Source organism: Podarcis pityusensis (assembly GCF_964106645.2).
Source record: "Podarcis pityusensis genome assembly, chromosome: 9".
Taxonomy (NCBI): Eukaryota; Metazoa; Chordata; class Lepidosauria; order Squamata; family Lacertidae; genus Podarcis; species Podarcis pityusensis.
The window spans coordinates 39,783,695-39,804,149 of NC_138034.1; the positions used below are offsets into that span (position 1 = coordinate 39,783,695).

General features: G+C 41.5%; 2 protein-coding genes across 4 annotated transcripts in view; one reads left to right on the plus strand and one right to left on the minus strand.

The window, feature by feature from the left end:
• The window catches only part of ARHGAP10 (Rho GTPase activating protein 10), a 110,616-nt gene extending 106,678 nt beyond the window's left edge, over positions 1-3,938 (minus strand). For both annotated transcript variants that reach the window (XM_081021350.1, XM_081021351.1), the window contains exon 1: positions 2,620-3,938. In XM_081021350.1, the coding sequence (XP_080877476.1) occupies positions 2,620-2,773 (154 nt within the window). In that variant the 5' untranslated portion in view covers positions 2,774-3,938. The remainder of the gene's footprint in view (positions 1-2,619) is intronic.
• On the plus strand, positions 2,624-20,044 carry PRMT9 (protein arginine methyltransferase 9). 2 transcript variants are annotated; one of them, XM_081021349.1, is made up of 14 exons: positions 2,624-2,737; positions 5,294-5,409; positions 6,626-6,817; positions 6,999-7,147; positions 7,930-8,166; positions 8,511-8,678; positions 9,377-9,479; positions 11,078-11,184; positions 12,212-12,404; positions 14,438-14,621; positions 16,035-16,719; positions 17,331-17,484; positions 18,103-18,225; positions 19,507-20,044. In XM_081021349.1, the coding sequence occupies exons 3-14, from the start codon at positions 6,632-6,634 to the stop codon at positions 19,720-19,722; spliced, it is 2,505 nt and encodes an 834-aa protein (XP_080877475.1). In that variant the 5' UTR covers positions 2,624-2,737; positions 5,294-5,409; positions 6,626-6,631; the 3' UTR covers positions 19,723-20,044. The 2 variants fall into 2 exon arrangements, with proteins under 2 accessions (XP_080877475.1, XP_080877474.1); XM_081021348.1 differs by lacking the exon at positions 2,624-2,737 and adding an exon at positions 4,893-5,046.
• The last annotated feature ends 411 nt before the right edge of the window (positions 20,045-20,455 follow it).

Below are 20,455 nucleotides of genomic sequence, written 5' to 3' on the forward strand. Positions count from 1 at the left end.
CAACCACTTTCCTACACATTCTCTAGTGTTCTCCAGAGCTTCAACTCTATATATGTTGGTCTGTATTGGGGAAAGAGTGGAAGAGAGCTGGAGAGCAGGGGAAATAGGCATTTAGAGGCATTTTAGAGGGCGGTCCCCACTTTACGCAATTTCACATATGCACGTTGGGACCCAGAGCGTGACCCCCATGGAAGTGAGGGGACGCCTGCATTTGATTTTCTTCTGGCGCTTAATGTAGCTCTATAAGACGCACCAGACCATAAAACACACCTAGTTTTTGGAGGAGGAAAACAAGAAAAAAAATATTCTGAATCCTAGAAGCCAGAACAGCAAGAGGGATCGCTGCGCAGCGAAAGCAGCGATCCCTCTTCCTGTTCTGGCTTCTGGGATAGCTGCACAGCCTACATTCGCTCCATAAGACGCACACACATTTCCCCTTACTTTTTAGGAGGGAAAAAGTGAGTCTTATAGAGCAAAAAATATGGTAGGTTGTAAACCACTTTTAGACTTTTAAAAAATATATATAAAGCTGCATAGAAATGAAATGAACACACTCTTGATTTAAGTTGCCTTTTTCTGAAACTTTTCCAGCCCTACAATGTATATTTTGAAGTGCAGTGACCAGAACTATGCACAGTATTCCAAGTGTGGTTGCACCATAGATTTATATAAGAGCATTGATATTCACAGGCTTTTTTTCCCAATCACTTTCCTAATGATTCCAAGCATGAAACTTGTCATTTTCACAATTGCCGCGCACTGGTTGACATTTTCATCAAGCTATCCACTACAACCCCATGGCCCTGTTCCAGTCACCAACTTCACAAGCATTCCAGCTTGCAAGATAGACCAATACTCCCTCTCCCTCTGCATTGTGGTGGGGGTTCTCCTGCCAACACAGAGCCAATTTCAGACAGGTGCAGGGGCACATGGGAGAAGGAGAGAGAGAGCAGAGCCCTGCTGCAGAACTTAAGTCCTTGCGCAGGGCTTTCACTGATAGGGCTGGTTAGGTGAATCCAGTTATCAAGATATGAAAGAGTTACCAAAGGTACTACCAGAAACCTGAAATGGGGTACAAATGTATTCCAAGATACATTTCTGTATAATATGTTCCTCTCTCTCAAACAGAAAACCTGAAGTGTTACTCAGAATAGTTAATACTGGTATTTCACACTTGCTATAGAAACCTTGTAATAGTTTGTGTCTTAATAAGAGACTAGTTCAAAGAAGCCAAGTCAATTTACACCAGCTGCCAGGAACGTGTAATCAGTATGCTGACATAATGCAAGTTGAATTTACTATGGTATAAAGATATGTCTCAAAACAAACACTAATTTGAACATGAAACACAAAATTTTGCACACTGAATCAACTGAGGCCAACACTTGTAAACACATTTACCTAGAAGCAAGGCCCACTGGACACAATGGGACTTACTTCTTAATAAACATTTATAGGATTGCACTATGAAAACCAGAATTCTGGCCTAACGACTTATTGCAATTATATAATTGAATTCCTCCACAACTGAGGTGTATCATGTTCCTAGTTCTAGAGCATATTAATATCCATATGTGCACATGCAGATAGATTTGTAAACAATGCAAACTAATTTCAAAAAGTTAATTATGTGTATATGTCCAAAAGTTTATTTAAATCACTAGTGCTTCATGGCCACTTGTGGCACAACAGAAGAGCTCAAAAAATAAAACAAGCCACAAAACCCATAACGAAACCACATTTTGCATACATACTAGCCTTAGACTCTGGTTATTAAAGGCCTGAATGACAGCCAGGAACTGTGATGGTCATATAAATTTAATATTAGAAAGTCACTGGCTGTTCTTAAACTCGCTTTATTTTTAAAAATCAAATATGTTTTTAATACTTCCTGTCCTAAAAGGAAGAGAAGCTTGAAATATCATCTGTCCGAAGGCTAATAACTGATGTCTCAGAAAAGCTTGATATACAGTCAACAGGAAGTTATTTATTTGTATGGGAATTCCTTCCAGTGTTTGTAAACCTTGTGTTTCATAATCCGGCTAGCATATGTGCTGTGTCAGATTTTTCTATTATTATTTATAACCACACAAGTAAATTCAGTTTGCATCCTGAAAGTTATGAGAACCTCTAAGGGGGAGGGGGTATACTTGTATTCTCCCAAGTATAGTGGACCTTTCGGCGGTTTTAGGTGTCAGGTATCAGAAAAGCTTTAAGTGTTTCATCATAGACCTGAAGAAGAGACAAGCTAGAGAAGTTTGAGACTTTCCCCTTGTCCTCAGACGGGCACGCCTCGGCAGCGTTTGCAGATGCTCCTTTTCGCATTTCTGCAACTCCGCCGCCCCAGAGCCAGGAAACCCGAAACACTCTGCAAGATGCGCCGCTACCCGCCTTCGCCGCCCGAGGAACCAGATTCGGCGGAGCAGCAGCAGCCTCGGGCGGCGGCGGCGGCGGCGGCGGCAGCAGCGCCCGCAGACCTTGTAGGGGCAAGGCGAGGCTCCCGTCTCGCGGCATGCCGGAGAGCGGACTTTGCAACTTCGAGCCGCCCTTCGCCGAGCGGCTTTCATGCCGCCCCAACCAGCCCTCCTGCCCCCGCTCGCCCAACTTCTCCCCACTCACTCTTGGTGGCGGCGATGAGGCTTTTGCCATCCTTGAGCAGCTCCTTGATGAACTTGTTGGTTTTCTCCAGCTCGGCTTCGTGGGCTCGGATCCTCTCGCGGAACCAGGGGCTGTCCAGGTAGCAGTCGCTGAACTCCAAGGGCTGCAGCCCCATGGCGGCGGCGGCGGCACCCGGGCACCACTCCTCCTCCTCCTCGCAAATCCCTCTTGGCTAAGCACCACCAGCAAGCCGAGCCCCGCTCGTCTCTTTCTGCTCTCCGCGCAGCGCCTCCTCAGCAGGGCGAAGCAGCAGCAGGCGGCGGCGCGGCGCGGCAGAGCCTCTCCCGGCGCAGCATGGGACCCGCGCGGCTCCGGCAAAACGCGCCCCTGGAAAGAGCCAAGCGACGCGGGGAGGGGAAGGAGGAGTCGAGCGCCCGGGACTAGGATACGGCGCGACCGGGTTTGCCAACGTAGCAGCTGCCTGAGGGGGGGAAGCAGCTTCTCGCCGCGGCCCGGTTGCGGCGGGAAAAAGAAAAACAAGCAGCTCCTTTCGGCATCCCAGTCCGCTTGGGCGAAAGAGGCGGCTCCGCCCCAGCGTGGCCTCGGCGCCGCCTTTTCCACAGCCCTGAGCTCCCACCCAGCGCCGGCCTTCTTCTTCTCCTCCTCCTCCTCCTCCACCTTCCTTTCTGCCCGCTCCGGCTCCTTCCAGCGCCGGCCGTTTGCCTGTCGGCTCCTCCCCTCGCAGCTGCCCAGGGTCTTGCTTCTCTCACGCTCCTTTGCAGGCCCCACTCGAAGCAGGGGCGGCTTCTCTCCTCAGGCCAGAAACTCGCGCCTCACAACCAGCACGTTGTTTACTTTTGCCCTGTCCTGTGGATGCATTCAAATCTACCCGTATCCTCTCATTAAAACCATCCCTTTACTTAGTGGGGCGTTTTTAACCTTCGTTTCAATAAAAGATTACCCAGAGCAGGAAACAGCTTATAATTTCTTATTGGTGAGGGTTCCGCCCACCCTTTCCTGTTTTAGCGCCTTTATATTCTGCTCCCAAAGGTTACCTTAAAGGTCCCTTTCCGCTCTTAACAATTTTTGAGAATTTGTTTCCAGTTGGGTGTTTGAAATTTGTGGCTTCCAGTGAAGAGACAAATATGGGACTTTGGTCCACCATTCAGCCACTAGCAGCCAGCTCCAAGGTGTTGGTGAAACTGAAACTAACCACAATAAGATACTGTACTCTGCCGTATCAATATTGCCTTAAATAATGTGTCTAGTTAAGGGTGTGGTTCTTGGCCATAATTGCTCGGATTCTTTTTGTTAAATGGATAAAAGGCATGTTGCAAGTCGGGCTTGCCTTAACTGAGCCAAGCTCCCTGATGGATGGGAGATAGTTCCATGGTTTTGGAACTAAAACAAAAAAGAAAGTGTCATGTTGCACCTTAAAGATTTTCAGATTTGTTTGTAGTATCAGCTTTCATTGATGAGAGCCCATTTCATCAGAAAAAGCCTAGTCTTGCAGTAAACTCTTGCTGCTAGTTCTCAATGGATAGACAGCACACATGCAGGACTAGGTGCCCCTCATTTATCCTGAACCCAGGCCACAGATTCATTTAAAGTACCAACACTTCCTAGGAACAAGCTTATCAAAAATCTACCTTCTTGTTTTCCCCAGCTAAAAGTTGCACAACTTTTCGTTCTGTTTGGAAAATGGTTTGAGCTGTTCACTATCTTGCATTTTGTGAAATAGGGCTGAGCTAGTATGTTTCCATTAACTGTCCACTTTTCTCTCCTCTCCTTTTTTTTGGCTCCCTGCCAGAAGAAAAAAAGATGTGTTTCATGGAAAAGCCCTATCTGCTGCTTGCAAACATTTTGTAAAGCGCTGCATCCATTCCATCTAAAATCTGTCACAAATTGCTTTTCTAATCACACCCACTAACGTCCTTTCTCGCTCCCTTTTTGTTAGCATCCAGCCTAAAAAGTTCTGCTGGACTTATAAATTCGTTTCCTTCATGAAATTTTAGGTGGACCTAATAAAACTATAGCGCTGTTGTTTCTTTCGCCCCCACCCCCCGCTTCCTTCCTATTGTTTTGTTTTTGTTGTTTAAGCAATTCATGAAGTTGAAGTACTGTACTGCAGCCTCTTCGCCTCCTTTCTGCTCATGCGCAAACCGTATTGTAAGGCGGCGGTGTATTTTGCGCATGCGTAAAATACTACTACTCTCGTTTGCACAATCTCTGCGGAGAGGTTTCCAGGTCAGCAGACGGCTCTGGAAACTCGTCGCTGTCGGTGCTAATCCCGTGTGCGCCGCGGAGCCCGGATCTCGTTTACTTTTCTCGCGATACTTCCTTCGCCCTACTCTAAGATGGCGTCCCTAGGCTTCTGCTGGACCGTGTGAGAGTTTGCCTGGAGTTTTCCGGGCTGGTAGCCCCAGACCGCCCGGATGAATTGCCGAGGTGACTAACTCGCCATTCTTTCTGGCTGGCTGTCCCTGTTTGTCTCGGCCTCCCCCGGTTCGCTTTGCACGCCCTGCGAACAAGCTCAACGGCGTCTCTTCCCACGCCGCATCCATCCCGACGTTCTGCCAAGTGCGCATCTCCGCCTGCCCTGGGCCCTCATTATTGTTCTGAGCAATTGGGAAGCTGGGCGATGAATAAAATAGGTCCAAAAACCTTTTAACATCGAAATGTCTTGTGTTTTTAGAGGAAATGCCTGGTTTGCTTGCCTGGATGGCGTGCAGCAGTGGTTACCATACGGCGTGATCCACTCATGTTTACTCAGAAGTAAATCCCACTCATTCCAATTGGACTTACTCCCAAGTAAGTGTGCCTGTTAATGTAAAGCAAGATTGCAGTTGCTTTTTGTTGGATAGTTTTTGCTGGCTCCTTCCTGCACTAGTTCCATTACAGCTTTGATTCGCCCCCACTCCCCTTTGTCCTCACTCCACAGCCAATAGAAATATATCCCCCTATATCTGTCCCTTTGTCTGGAAGGAATAGATTCACCAACCTCTCACATATTAATGCCATATTTTGTTAAAGACAAGCTGCATGTGTACAATTGTTTATGCCTGCCCATTTCCCTTCACTGTTACCATGATCTGTTTGGTTTACACTAATCAGTTAAAATATTACTGTTACTGCCTTCATACTCCTTTAGTGTTTTTTTAAGCTGAGTGAAATTCCTCCAGCATATGTTAATATTCACCTTCTTAGAATGAATTTATCAGTCACATGGGCATCTGCATTACAAAATGTTTTAATAACACATGATATATAAAATTCTCATTAGCAAACTACTATGACCAGTAATAGTCACTAGGGCACAGAATAAATGAGCCTTGCCTGATCATGACTCATTATAAAGATGTTATCCAGGCCCCTTGATAATGTGTGTATTTTGGAATCGCACAACATTCAATTATCTATAGTGTTGTTTTAAAGTGCAGCTTCCCATGTTTTGCTTCCAACAGGATCACAAGGAACAGAACTTAAAAAAACCCAAAAACATTAACCATGTGGTACTGAACACTATTCCTAGCTTTAACTGACAGATCAGGATCTGCAATTTTGTCATGGTCTGGCATAGCATGGGTCTCATCATTCATATATATATATATATATATATATATGGTGTATATATATATGGTAAAAAAATATACATTAAGGACTGGGTCCCATAATTTATCTTTGGGCTAAAGGTGGGTTCCAGGTTAGAAAAGAGTGAAGATCAATGTCCTAATCTGCAGTTTGTGTTGCACTCACAACAACAATCACACGATGTCCTCCCACACTTGGGAACCAGCATGCATCCAATTTGCAAAACGCTGCAAATGAATCTATAGGTGTTGCATTCATAAGCGCTTTGCTGGAACTCTAACATGAAAAATAGTGCATTGGCAAGAAATGTCTCTTGAGTATGTTAAAGCACTTTCACTTTTGTAGCAATTGGGCTATAATGAGTGCAAAAATGTTGATACAAACATTTTGTTTGCAACTTTTTGTAACACTGCAATAAATGTTTTTGTTTTGGCAGTTCAGAATGCCTAACTCTAAAAGGAGATCTCGGCATAGGCGCAATGTTGGTCAGGAAGCTGGGAGGCGTGAATTAGTGTCTAGATCCTTGCAAAGTGCTCAACACTGTCTGGAAAATCAGGACTTCGGAACTGCATATGCCCACTATCTCTTGGTATTGAATCTAGCTCCTGAGCTTAAAAATGATGTCAAGGTAAGCAGTTGTTCATTGTTCAGTCATTCTCTCTGACAAATAGGCTTATTTGTGTACAAGTTTAGAGACAGAAAATAACATGCAAATAGGCCATTGCATGCCATATATCTATTTACCAATAAAAACATTTTATTAGCGTGAATAAATTATTTTTCGCGACTAAACTATCACTTTCCTTTAGGAAACATTTCAGTATACCCTTTGTAAATGGGCAGAAGAGCTGAATTCTCTCACACGATTTCAAGATTTATTTGATTGCTATGAGCATGCCCTGGAATTATTTCCTAATGATGAAGTTATATGTAACAGCATGGGGGAACATCTTTTCAGGTTTGTAGTTGCCCTTGGTTGTGTTGTATTTTGACTAAGAATTCTAGCATAGTGCTTCTTAAATTTCCATTAATATCACACATTCCATTAAATACTTAATCCTAAATGCACAGATATCTAGCAGTGTTGTGATTACTTCTTCGTGTAGGGCTCAGAAGGGAAAAGTCTTGCACAACTAAGATGTGTTATAATACCTTTCGTGTCCACAGTACTGTTTAATGTACAATGTGCTTTATTTTTTGGTCTGAAAGTCCTCCACACAGCATACAGTTAAACTATTTAATTCACTACCACAATATGAGTAGTGGCTGCAAACCTGGATAGTTTTTAAAAAGGAGATAAGGCAAATTCTTGGCTACTAGTCATGATGGCTGTGTACTGTGTCCAGAATCAGAGGCGCAATGCCTCTGAATATAAATTGCTGGGAAACATGAGTGGGAGAGTGTTGCACTTTGGTCCTCCTTCCAAGTTTCCCATATGCATCTGATTGGGCACTTTGAGAATAATGCTGGACTACATAGACCTTTGGTCTGATCCATCATGATTCTTGTTATGTTGTTATGATTTGGTCACAGCAAATCTTAGTGTTAGATGATTAGTAGTTTGACAAGTTGCAGTAGGTGCCCTTTTCATTCACACAATGCAGTCCAGATTTGTCTCCTCTTTGCGGTCATTGGTGACATGTTCTCAAAATGTAAGTGTAGATTTTTGTATAATATTTATGGTTGAACGATCTGCTTGCTAGTTTAAGCTTCATTTTGATTGTGTCACTTTCTTCACAGAATGGGCTTTAGGGATGAAGCAGCTGCATATTTCCATAAAGCTGTAAAGCTAAATCCTGACTTTCCAGATGCAAAAGAGAATTTTTATCGTGTTGCCAACTGGGTGGTAGAACGATGGCACTTCATCATGCTTAATGACGCCAATAGGAATTTGCTGTATCAAAAAGCAATTGAAAAGGCTGTCTGTTCAGGGTGCAGAAGTGTTCTTGACATTGGAACAGGAACAGGAATTCTCAGGTTTGTTGTGAATTCAGTTAATGTAAATGTATTGATATTTTTTTCTGAATATTGTGAAACAGATAATAAATTTGCTTTGCTAGGGGGTTTTCTGTGTGTTGTGTTAACTTATTTAATGTGCTCTTCTAAATTATGTTGAAAGTGCCCTGTAATTACTCTGTAACAAAGGGTGGTCTGAAAGGTTAAATAAATTAAAAGTCTCCTCAGTCCCAATTTGATACAGAGGGCCCATTTAAGATTATTAAAACGTTTTAGTTAATATTTGATTTGAAAAATGTTATATTAATATTTTGTCAAAACAAGAATCTCTGATGATTTCTGTTTAATGTCCTCTAATGTTTCAGCATGTTTGCCAAAAAGGCTGGTGCACCTTCCGTCTATGCGTGTGAGTTATCGAAGACCATGTATGAATTGGCTTGTGAAGTGTTAGCTGCAAACGATTTGGATGGAGAAATCAAACTACTTCACATGAAATCTCTTGATATAGAAATCCCAAAGCACATACCTGAAAGGTTACTCTTGTATTTTGTTGTGACATCTTACTTATTTTTCTAACAGAATTGACAATTTGCACTGACAAATTGTAATCTTGTCTTATTGTAATCTTGATTTATTTCTAACAGAATTGACCTCCCACACTGCAGGTGCTAAACATTTTGTTTTTTTTATCACACTGTAGATGGCTACTCTAGCACAGCTAACAGTGGTGGCAAAGCATAGAATCATATGCTGCATCCCCAGGACCAATCAAAATGTCATCTCCTTGCTCTGGAAGCTGATCCTACTTCCTTTGTCAAGATAGTAGCTGAACAGAAATGCCTGCAAGGGGCTTTTCCAGAACTGAGGTGTAATGGGGAAATAGTTGCCTATGGCCTGCAATGCAACATTCCAAATAACTGCAGACACTGTCTTCTCTGCCATTCCACTCCCCCCCTCCCAAAAAAAACCTGATCATAAACTTTTCTGGTATATTAGAATAACTAAGAACTGTGAAAGGTAGTTTTAGGGCCAGGAGGTCAGAAAGGATGCTGGCTTATCTTAAGCAGAGGTCAAAAACCCAGAATAAAATTTGATTACTCAACACAAGAACAGACTACTGATTTCACGTTAGTAGATTTTAAGTCCTGCTTCAGGTTTTATAATTTTCTTGCATTGCTGATTATAGTGGCTCTGAACTACTGCTTTCTTTTTATAACTGTTTATTTAATAGAGTTTCCCTGGTTGTCACTGAAACGGTAGATTCTGGTTTATTTGGAGAAGGGATTGTGGAAAGCTTGATCCATGCTTGGGAGCATTTGCTTTTACCGCCAAAGGCAAGTATCTATGGGTGTCTTAAGGCCTGATACACTGTAAAAATGATTTTGCACTATGACTGCTACGGATAGCAATGAGATCAAGGCTCTGCAGCCTTGCAATAATGTTTTAACATTTTTCTTTTATTAGTTCCCATAAACAGCGAACTAGAAACGTGAAATGTAAACATTACTTACACAGGTCTTCCAGATCACATAAGAAAGTTTGCTTGCCAGCACTGCAGCTCCCTAGAGTCTAGTAGCATTGGCATGGAGACTTCCCATGCGATCCAGAAAGCGCACATGGGAAAGAACGTTTAAGTGTCCTCCCAGTTAAGTGGACCCTTAAGGCTGGGAAAGTCAATTGCGGTAGACTGTACCATTCTTTTCAGTACGGAGTGAGAGATTAGACAAGTGTGTGAGAGAATTTTTTTAAGAAGTAGTAACCTCAGGCCAACTCTATATATAGAACATGTTTAAAGTTTTGGGCTGGATTCAACTAACCCATTCTGCTAGTGAAAGCCACTGCAAAGACTCCCGCTAGCGCTGTGGGGCTTTCCCCTTCTTCTCCTGGCGCTGCCCACCCCCCACCTCTCCCATATCCACTATGAAGGGTCAGGAGAACTCCCAAAACAGTGCACAGGGAGAGGAGATGGGCGATGGTTCCATCAGGCAAGCAGAAATACTTGCACTAACGAATCCGTCTCCTTAGCACTACATTGAATTCCATACATTGAATGTAATGCGAGGAAAATGCCATGATTTAAGAGTGTGCAGCTGTTGCAAAATAAAAATGAATTATAGCCACAATTTAATTTTTTGAATGTGTCTTGAAGTTCTAGATTAAAAACCAACGAGGGCATGTTTCTTATCCTTCCGTTCATAGTACTGGTTCCTGTATTTTTTAAAAAATGAAAGATTTCCCCTTCTCATAGTGATTAATTCCTTACCTCAAAAAACTCATTAAGGGCCTTCCATTGTAGGAATTTATGAGGTGATGTTACATATTACAACAGAAGACAAAATAGTTACGGTTGTGGAAGATTATTCTTCAATAAATTTAATAAATGGCTGAAATACTTTCTTTTTTAAAGAACTGATATAGATATTCTTTCTGATATCACTAGTGCTGAAAGTTATCTAACATGCTTTTCAAATAGCCATATGTGTTACACCATAATATCTTTATTTTTAATTCAAGTCGAAATGTGTTCTAGATTGAGGGTTGGCTTGGCAACAATCTCTCATTTTGCACAGTGAATAAAGCAGATTGAAAAACAATTAAGACAGACCTTTTTTGCCACTCAGCTGAAATCCAAATATTTATACATAACTTGACCCAGCCAAACCCTAACTTAATCTGTGTACAGTGACTAAACAGTTTATATTAATTTTGTGTTTTAATTGTATGTTAATCTATTTTTAGCTTAATGTTAATTTTAACAGTTTTAAGTGTTTTTAATGGTTTTTAACTTTTTTATTGTTAACCACTTACTAGTAGATATTGTACGATTAAACGGTATATAAATTTAAAGGTACAGTAATGGAATAAGTTTTTGTGAATGGTAGTCTTGTTGTATAGTTTTGTAACTTTGTAACTTTATCTATTTATCAATCAGCCCAATGATGGCCGAGTTAATGCTGAAAACTATGGTAAAGTTATACCAGCAGGAGCTATTGTGTGGGGCATGGCAGTGGAATGTGGAGAGATACGCAGACATCATAGGTATGTTTGTGCTGCTGATATACGTTGGGAAAGCATGTTTAAACTTGGACAGGGAAGAGGAAATGTCTCCCTTTTAAAGATAAGATTTTTGTTTTGCTCATCCTGCTTGTTAGGTTGGATTCCACATAAGTGGAAGTAACAATAACTTTGAGTTTTCTGCACTGAAATTCAGAAAACTCGAATCAGCCTTTTGCCAAAACGAAGCTCATCCCACATGGAAGATGTCAACCCATCTTCAATTTGGTCATCAATTTCCACTTACATTCTGTTCTTATAGAATCCTCTCTTCATGTGCAAGAGTCCAACATAATTTTTAAGGAAGGGAGTAAAACCTTCAGGGTATAAATACTAGAATGTGGGAAGGCTGTTAGATTAATACAATTTATTCTATGCTGTTAGTTTAATTGACTGTGTTTTTAGATTGTATGTTATTAGCAAAACAACCATGCCCTTCTTATGGTTGAAAAGAAAGGGATATACATGTTAAAATAGAACACAATCGTTATGTATGTCTTTAAGCTCAGCAAATCTTTTTTGTGAGCCTCTCCTTAATGTGCCAAGAACCAATGCTGAGTTCAACACATCCAAAGTGTTGGTGCTGACCTTTAAAGCCCTAAACGACCTCAGTCCTTCATACCTGAAGGAGCATCTCCACCCACATAGTTCAACCTGGACACTGAGATCCAGCACCTTCTGGCGGTTCCCTCATTGCGAGAAGTGAGGTTACAGGGAACCAGGCAGAGGGCCTTCTCGGTAGTGGTACCCGCCCTGTGGAACGCCCTCCCACCAGATGTCAAGGAAATAAGCAGCTATCCTATTTTTAAAAGACATCTGAAGGCAGCCCTGTTTAGGGAAGTTTTTAATATTTAATGCCGTATTGTTTTTAACACTCGATTGGGAGCTACCCAGAGTGGCTGGGGAAATTCAACCGGATGGGCGGGGTATAAATAAATTATTATTATTATTCATGAATTGCATGATTTTGTCTTGTCAAACCTAATTTCTGTCTGTTCCTTTGTTTTCTCAGGGTGGGTGCAAAAGAAATTGCTGGTGTGTGCTTGCCAGAAACATTGGAGTTCCACAGTCCAGTGTACGCTTCTGTAAACTCAGATGAAAGTCTTGAACCTTACACCACTGAAAAACTCAGCAGAGTTCCTGGTGGCTATACGGCCCTCACAGAACACTTCCAGATTTTGACAGCCAACTTTAACAACTTGCAGGTAACTTTTGGAAAGCCTGGTGAATGAAACATTATCAATTGCAAAAGGATTAATGCAGAGGTAAAAGAGAGATTCATCTGGATTTTATTCTGTATGGTGAGATGGAGGTGCACAGAAGATAAAAATATGACTAAGGGTATTCTACAACCCCAGAGTGGGATTAAGAAAGGACAGAAAGATGAGACCTGAGATGGGGAGCCTGTGGCCCTTAAGAATGTAGTTGAACTTTCATCAGCCCCATCTAGCAGAGCCATTGGTCATGGATGTTCAGAGTTGTAGTATATCGACATCTGAAAGGCAATAGGTTTCCCATCAGTGGATTAGGAAGACAGCTTTGCCATACAGTTCTATAAACTATTTCTTTTAGGAGCAGTCAGTATTGGATATTGCAAGCAGCTATAGTCATTCTAGATAGGCTCTGAGCTAGTACCAGTTAAGCCTGAGAGGGTAATGTGTTTCGTTGGTCATGCAAGCATGCCTCTTTGATTTTTGACCCATGGGAAAATGTTTGCAAGCAAGATCTTAAAATACACCCCCTTGTATACAGGCAATTATTGCCATGCTCTGAATCAATAAGTCTGTTTTCACCTTCACTTTATCTGGCATCTGAGATTAATAGGCAGAGTACAGCAAAGCACTTAGCTGTATTTTAATAGAAACTATAATGCAGTGATCTGTGGTATGTTCCATCAAGATTTAAATACTCAATATTATATGTTTAATTTTTTAATACTTCTGGGCAAAACTGTTGTATGCTGATCTTGAGCTGCCATTGAATCCTAAAATATCAGTGTATTGCAAAGGAGAAGCAGATAAAGAGTAAAAAGGCCATCTTGGGAAATGTAGAAAAGGGTGGGTACCAGGGAGGGCAGGAGGACTCCATTGTTGAACAATGAAACTTTACTCTGCACTTCAGTGCTCTCTACTTGACATCTGCATATAAATTTGCTATTAATTGGTGGTGGTGAAAACCCCCCACCCTTTGAAAACAAAGAATTAAAATAAATAATCTCAAGAGTGGTTTATGTAAGAAAGGAAAGTTTTGGAGCATGACATTCTTTTTTATTTTGGTTTTCCTTACTCCTTGCAACCCACTTATGACTAGTATTTGTCTGGGCTCAGCAGGCTATGATTCTTCTGGAAAGAAAGGCATCCCCATTTAGTGAGATTTCCATATTGGGTACTAAAATATGTAATCATAATATATCTACTGCCAAATGTTAGGAAGATTGTACAATAATTATTATTACTTTTATATTTTTCTTTCATTTAAAAAAGACTTATTTTTAGCTACCATTTTCTTAAAACCATTTACATTCTGTATACAGTATTTTTAGATTTAAGATGAATTATAAGGCAGTTCGAATCCCCGCGATGGGGTGAGCTCCCGTTGTTCAGTCCCAGCTCCTGCCAACCTAGCAGTTCGAAAGCATGTCAAAGTGCAAGTAAATAAATAGGTACTGCTCCGACACGAAGGTAAACGGTATTTCCGTGTGCTGCTCTGGTTCGCCAGAAGCAGCTTAGTCATGCTGGCCACATGACCCGGAAGCTGTCTGGGGACAAACGCCGGTTCCCTCGGCCAGTAAAGCAAGATGAAAGCCGCAACTCCAGAGTCGTCCACGACTGGACTTAACCGTCAGGGGTTCCTTTACCTTTACCTATAAGGCAGACAGGAAGACAATTGGAGGTGCTCAGCCAGCAGTGGGGACTTGACTAAAGAGCAAGATGTGATGATGCCCATCAATTTGGATGGCTTTAAAAAGGGATCAATCAAATTCATGGCCATCAATGGCTCATAATCATTATGGCTATATATTACATCCAATATTGGAGGCAGTGTGCTAGGAAACTTCAGTAGGAAAGTGCTGTTATGCCCTTGACCTGCTTCAGAGATCTGGTTGGCCATTGGGGAACAGAATGCTGGATCAGATAAGTTTTTAGTGTTATTCATCAGGGATCTTATGTTCCTATTCAGAAGGGCTCTTCTAATGCTCTCCAACATATTTTGCTTCTTTTTTACCATTCTTGGTTAGGAGCTGAAAAGCTTTGCAACTCGTAAGCCATCCAAGATCAACATGCCTGTTATTAAAGCAGGAATACTAGATGCCATTGTGGTCTGGTTTACATTACAGCTTGATGATGAGCACACACTCTCTACAAGTCCAAGTGAGGACACCTGTTGGGAACAAGCAGTGTACCCCGTACAAGGCCTCCTTGGTATGTCTTCAGGGTTTTATTTTTACAATGACATTAAAATGCATTTTCTTTCTAGGATATGTGTCTGGCTTGTTTTGTACGTTTGAGATGAGAGGTGGGATTTCTAATAAGCAAAGACAGTTACTTTTCTTCATCCTTTGCAGGTAGCATTCTTAGGAACTATTTATCATACTGAGAAAAGTGAAGGTCCTCAACACTGAAACACTTTATGGAAAAGTCATTTCAGTATATCTGGGGTGGGGAAACTGAATTCTGATGGAATCCTTACCTTCCCGCACAGGTCAACTTTGATGGGTGGGTGTCAGATGCCTGGTGTCAAGGGGCAATGTCAAAGGGGCTTGCTGTAACAGCCAATCAACTGCACCTTGAAGTTAATTTGCAGAGGGATTCAAACTGTGCCAGCAAATAGGCATCTTCCCTCTGCTTATGAGACAGTCTCTTGTGCCGCTGCTCTCAATGAGCCCCACATTAAACAAGTGGAAGCACACTTTAAATTGAATTACATGATTAATAAATCAGTCAAATTTACTTGAATGAAATCCTTAAATAGACGTGCCAACTGAGACGATACCAGTCATGCATCATCAGGATTCCCAAACAAAAAAGGTTTAGCAGAATAAATTGAAAGCAAGGACTAGTAAAATTTGGCAGCAGGGAGTAGGAATTAGGAGTAAGTGGGGATGTAAATAGGGAGCTGTAAAAGTGGCAAACCTCATTTATCCTAAGCAAGTTCCTATATTTTCACAGTTTAAAACAAATGCTTACTCAAAGTTAATCCCACTTAGTTCAGCAGCATTTCAGGGAGTACTTCCACTGACCTCAGTGGGAAACATGCTTAGGAACACATGGTTAATTTCCAATTTAATTTCTAATATCTATATCTTCAACTATTTCAGCCTAAAGTCTCAGAATTTTGACAGACAATATGTTTGTATTTTAAAGTTTATCTCTGCATTCATTAGGGCAAGTGTGTGCTAATCATTACTCTGGACACAGGATAGAGAAGAAAATTGTGAAGTTTTACAGGATCAACTTGGCTAAGCAGTTAATCCATGTTCCTGTTGATACCCACTTTCCCCACCACCACCTCCTTTCTAACATTTTCTCATATTTCCTTTCTATCATGCATCACTGACAGATAGTTCGGGTCATTTTTAAATAGAAACTTTGTTTTTACAGTGTAAGTCGCTAACATTGATAAATTTGTGAAAGCTGTAGTCAGTTGTGCTCTGCATTAAGACAACCAGTGGGCCTCTTTTGCCTCCACTCTAATAAAATCTGCTTGGCACGTGTTGCAGCAGCAGAGGCTGATCAAAGGAGCTGTTAAAGTAGTACACGTTTTAGGAAGACTAGAACAGTAGTGAAGGCACAGTGAATAATGTATTTCATTCTTCATCCTTGTGTGATTTGAAGATTACTCTCTGAGATCTGGGGACTCGGTTACAATGGAAATATCATGCCAGGACTGCTATCTAAGGATCCAGAAGATTTCTCTTGTGACCTCAGAATATGGAATGGACGTGGAAAGAAATTTCAAGGAGAAGAATAGTGAGGCTGAGCTCTGCAGTGCTCTGGCCAGCCTTCAAACAACAAATGCACTGGGACAAGAATGCATGCTGGAATCTACTGAGATTGCTTTACTGAACAATAGGAGATACCACGAATGTTTTAAAGCTGCAATAGGCAAAGTGCTGTCATCCTTAAGCCTCCGTGAGCACTCCATGGATGTGGACAGCCACAGTAATGAACTGAATCTTGAAAAGAACCAAAGCAAGAACTCAGTGACTCCTGATCCTTTATATGTGTTGGACGTATCAGAGGGCTTTTCAATTTTGCCAGTAATTGCAGGCAAATTTGGGCCAGTTAAGGCCTACAGCTCTGTTGAAAAAGAACAGCACCAAGCAGCTCTCAGCCTGATTTCAGAAGCTAACAAATTTCCTAAGGAAACTTTAGAGTTTTGGCTCAACCACCTACAGGATGAAAACATGGTATTACAGAGACCAAAATCTGACAAGTTATGGAGTATTATAATTTTGGATGTCATAGAGACTTCTGGTCTAATTCAGCAGGATGTGATGGAAAAGGCTGCAATATCCAGGTACTGTATGACATGAAATTTTCCTGGACTATATTTTACTGTTATATTCATGCATAAAACCTTAGCCAACGTAATATAATTTGGAATGATACTTAGCCAAAAGACTCTTGGAAAACAGTTTGTTCTACATTGAATCCATATGTGGTCAGAACTTTTCAAATTAATGAGGCTGTTGAAGCTTTATGGGTCATAGCAATGTAGTTTCGTGTAAGACTGAGAATAAACCTATTTAAAATTAGGCATATAAAATTAAAAGAAGATGGAGTTGGCTCTTACTGTTTGGTCATGCTTCTTTGCAAAAAACAAGCATAAACACACCAAAGTATTTTAAACAGAATGCTTCTGATTGATGGTCTAAATCTTGATTTGTTGCAGGAAGCCCGAGGACAGTGTGGAGGGAATAGTTGTAAATAGTGCTTTTTTCCCTGGGGGGGGGGGGGTGTGTGTGCAGGAATATGCATACCCCTAAACATTTTGTGAATCTAAGTTTGGCCTCATTGAGGGGCAGTATTTCAATATGAGTAGGAAAGTGAGAGTACCCATAAACATTTATTTTATTTTATTTTTAAAGCACTGGTTGTGAATGTTAATACTTTATATTTTTTGTATAGATGTTTGCTTCACTCCGGAGGGAAGATATTCCCACAGCATGTGAAGATGTATGGAATGCTTGTGGAATCTAGGTCATTGCTACTTGAGACCACAGTTCAAGGGACAGATCCCACCCTCGGTTTCAACATTGCGCCTTTTATCAACCAGTTTAAGGTATGAAATGTGTTACATTCATCTATATCCAGTTTAAGCATGCTGTCTCAAAAGATTAGGGTGCCAGAAAAAAGCTTCAATGTTTTATTAAGGCCACAATCCAGAGAACAACAGCTCAACCCTGTTTGCCCAGGGGAAGGCCTTTCCCTTTTCTTAAAAAAATTAAAATGGAGGTTTGCAGTGTGACATGGTGAACTGCTGATCAAAGAAAAACATCCGTCTCACTGGATATGCAGCTGTCAAATATTTATCAAAGCCTAATTCATTTCTTCATGTAATGCTTTGCAAATAGTTTTCACTATTTTACAGTAACAATAAGGACATCTGATTTAAGACTTGGAAGATCCAGCATTTATTGAAAGCAGGGGAACTGTTAATTCCAATAGTTTGGTGCAGAGCAAAACTGATGACCAGCATTTGCAAGGAATATGTTAAGAAAGTAGGGCTATTTGAGCTATCCTGATGCTGTGGAACAGACATCCTTTTGCCTAAAGTGGGACAAGACCTAGAAATATATGCCCTGGCAACAGAACTGGTCACTTGCCAAAGACACACCACAGCTTTTTGAAAAGGCATTACAATGATACAATACTCAAAACTTGGTATATTCCATTTCAGGTGCCTGTCCGTGTTTTTTTGGATATGTCCACACTTCCACACACACCTTTGAGCAAATCAGTGGAACTTCTGCGAGTGGATCTCATGAATCCGTACTTGAATTGCTCTAGTAGAGAAGTTAAGGTAAATATAGGAGATGGTAGATATTGCATGCTTTAGTTTATTACTCTGTCATTCTTTAGTATCAATCTTGCATTTATGAAATTGCACAAGTAACTGAGATGTTCTGTGCTTGATACTTTTGATATTAGTACCGTATTTTTCGCACCATAGGACGCACCGGCCCATAGGACGCATCAAGTTTTTTGGGGGGGAAATAAAGAAAAAAAAATTATTTCCCCCCCAGGCGCTTCTGGGGCCGGCAGCGGGGAGAAGCGCTCTTCTCCCCGCAGTCCGCCTTCAGATCAGGTCCGGGGACAGCGGGAAGACGCGCTGCGTCTCCCAGCTGTCCCCGGAGCTTGGGGGCAGGCAGCGGGGAGAAGCGCTCTTCTCCCTGCCGCCCACCTTGCGATCAGGTCCGGGGACAGCAGGGAGGCGCGCTGCGTCTCCCTGCTGTCCCCGGAGCTTGCGGGGCCGGCGGCGGGGTCTCCCCGCTGTCAGCCTCCAAACCACTTCGGGAGACAGCGGGATGGCGGCGTTCCGCCTCCCTCTGTCCCCCGACCTTGTGGGGCTGGCGCTGGGGCTCTCCTGAAGCCTGGAGAGCGAGAGGGGTCGGTGCGCACCGACCCCTCTCGCTCTCCAGGCTTCAGTGAAAGCCTGCATTCGCACCATAGGACGCACACACATTTCCCCTTCATTTTTGGAGGGGGAAAAGTGCGTCCTATAGTGCGAAAAATACGGTACTTCCCTAAAACATTACCCCCTTTTAAAGCAGAAAATCACATTAGAGGAAGAAATCATACCATTTCTATTCTTGTTCATTTGGTTCTGGTTTGTGTGGAGTTTACTGTCTGCAGTTAGAATTAAGTCTTATTAAATTCTAGCTGGGATACCAATTACCAAATGAACATGGGCCATTCATCTTCTCAAGAGAAATTATGGTGGGCAGTGTATCTGAAACCTAGAGATACACTAGGATTGTACTACGCAGAGAGCTAACATTTTGCCCTCCACCTTCCATCACTCCTAGACAATATGGGCACTAGTCAGGGATGGGAGTAGTCATTTAAAACATATTGGAAGCACCAGAGCGGCTAACCCTATCTTCCCTAGCCCTCTCGTAAAACTGATAGACAAAATCACTGAAGATAAACTCTTGGGTGTCCGAAAAAGCATGATGCAAATTGGCAATAGAGAAATCTTCCTCAAGCAAGCTTGAATTTAAAGAATACAAATTTTTGTTGTTGTTGTATTGTGGGAAGAAAGTTGATTGCTATATAGTAACATAAAATCTTACTTTTGTAGGTCGAAGTTTGTAAAGCAGGTCACGTGACTGGTATTCCATTTTGGTATCACGTGTACCTTGATGAAGACACTGTTTTAGATACATCAAGCAAGTCATCCCACTGGAAACAAGCTGCTATTGTGTTAGATAAGCCCATTCAAGTTCAAGCAGGAGATGAACTTGTGCTCGATGTTCAGTATCACAACAGTAACGTTAGCATTACAGTAAAACAGTGAACTGCCATCAGCTACAGTGTTTTTACTGTTTTAAAAAGCCTACAGTAGCTTAGTTATTTATACTTAAGTTAATCATGTCTTAGGGTCACACTTTTGAGTCTGTTTGAAGGTCTAAATATCGACTGAACTATTGTGAAATTCAGCACAACTGTTTAGCAATAAAGCCATGGACCATAAAGAGTGGAGAAAGCATGCATTTCTGCCTTGAAGTCTGTGTAAGATGTCTACAATGCTGAATAACTTAATATTTGTATTCTTACTTGCCTTTTGGAGAACTATATGAATTTGAGTATAAAAAGTAAAATGAAATGGAATGCCACAACATGCCTGTTCACATCTCACTTTGAAGGTTAATAGAGTAAAAATGAATTTGCTGAGCAGTAACAGTGTCGTACAGATAGACTACTCATACACTTCCATAGAAAAACAGATTCTTCAGTTACAGAAACAAGTAGTGTCTTGAGAGGTGGTAGTGGTGAGAACCTTTTTGTTATAAATGCCTAAACATGAATTGCAACATGCTAAACATTTTTTTGTGAAAACTAGCAGATAACAGATCCAGTAACACTAGTTTCAGGAAGGATGAAAAATCCTTAATGGGTAAGAAAAATATTTTAGGTATGGTTTGGCTGTATCTAATTGTGATCTAGAAGACAAACAGCTTCTTTTAAATCATGGGATGTAGTTCTGTCTCTGCATGTAAAATACCATAGTCACACAGATGTTACTACTG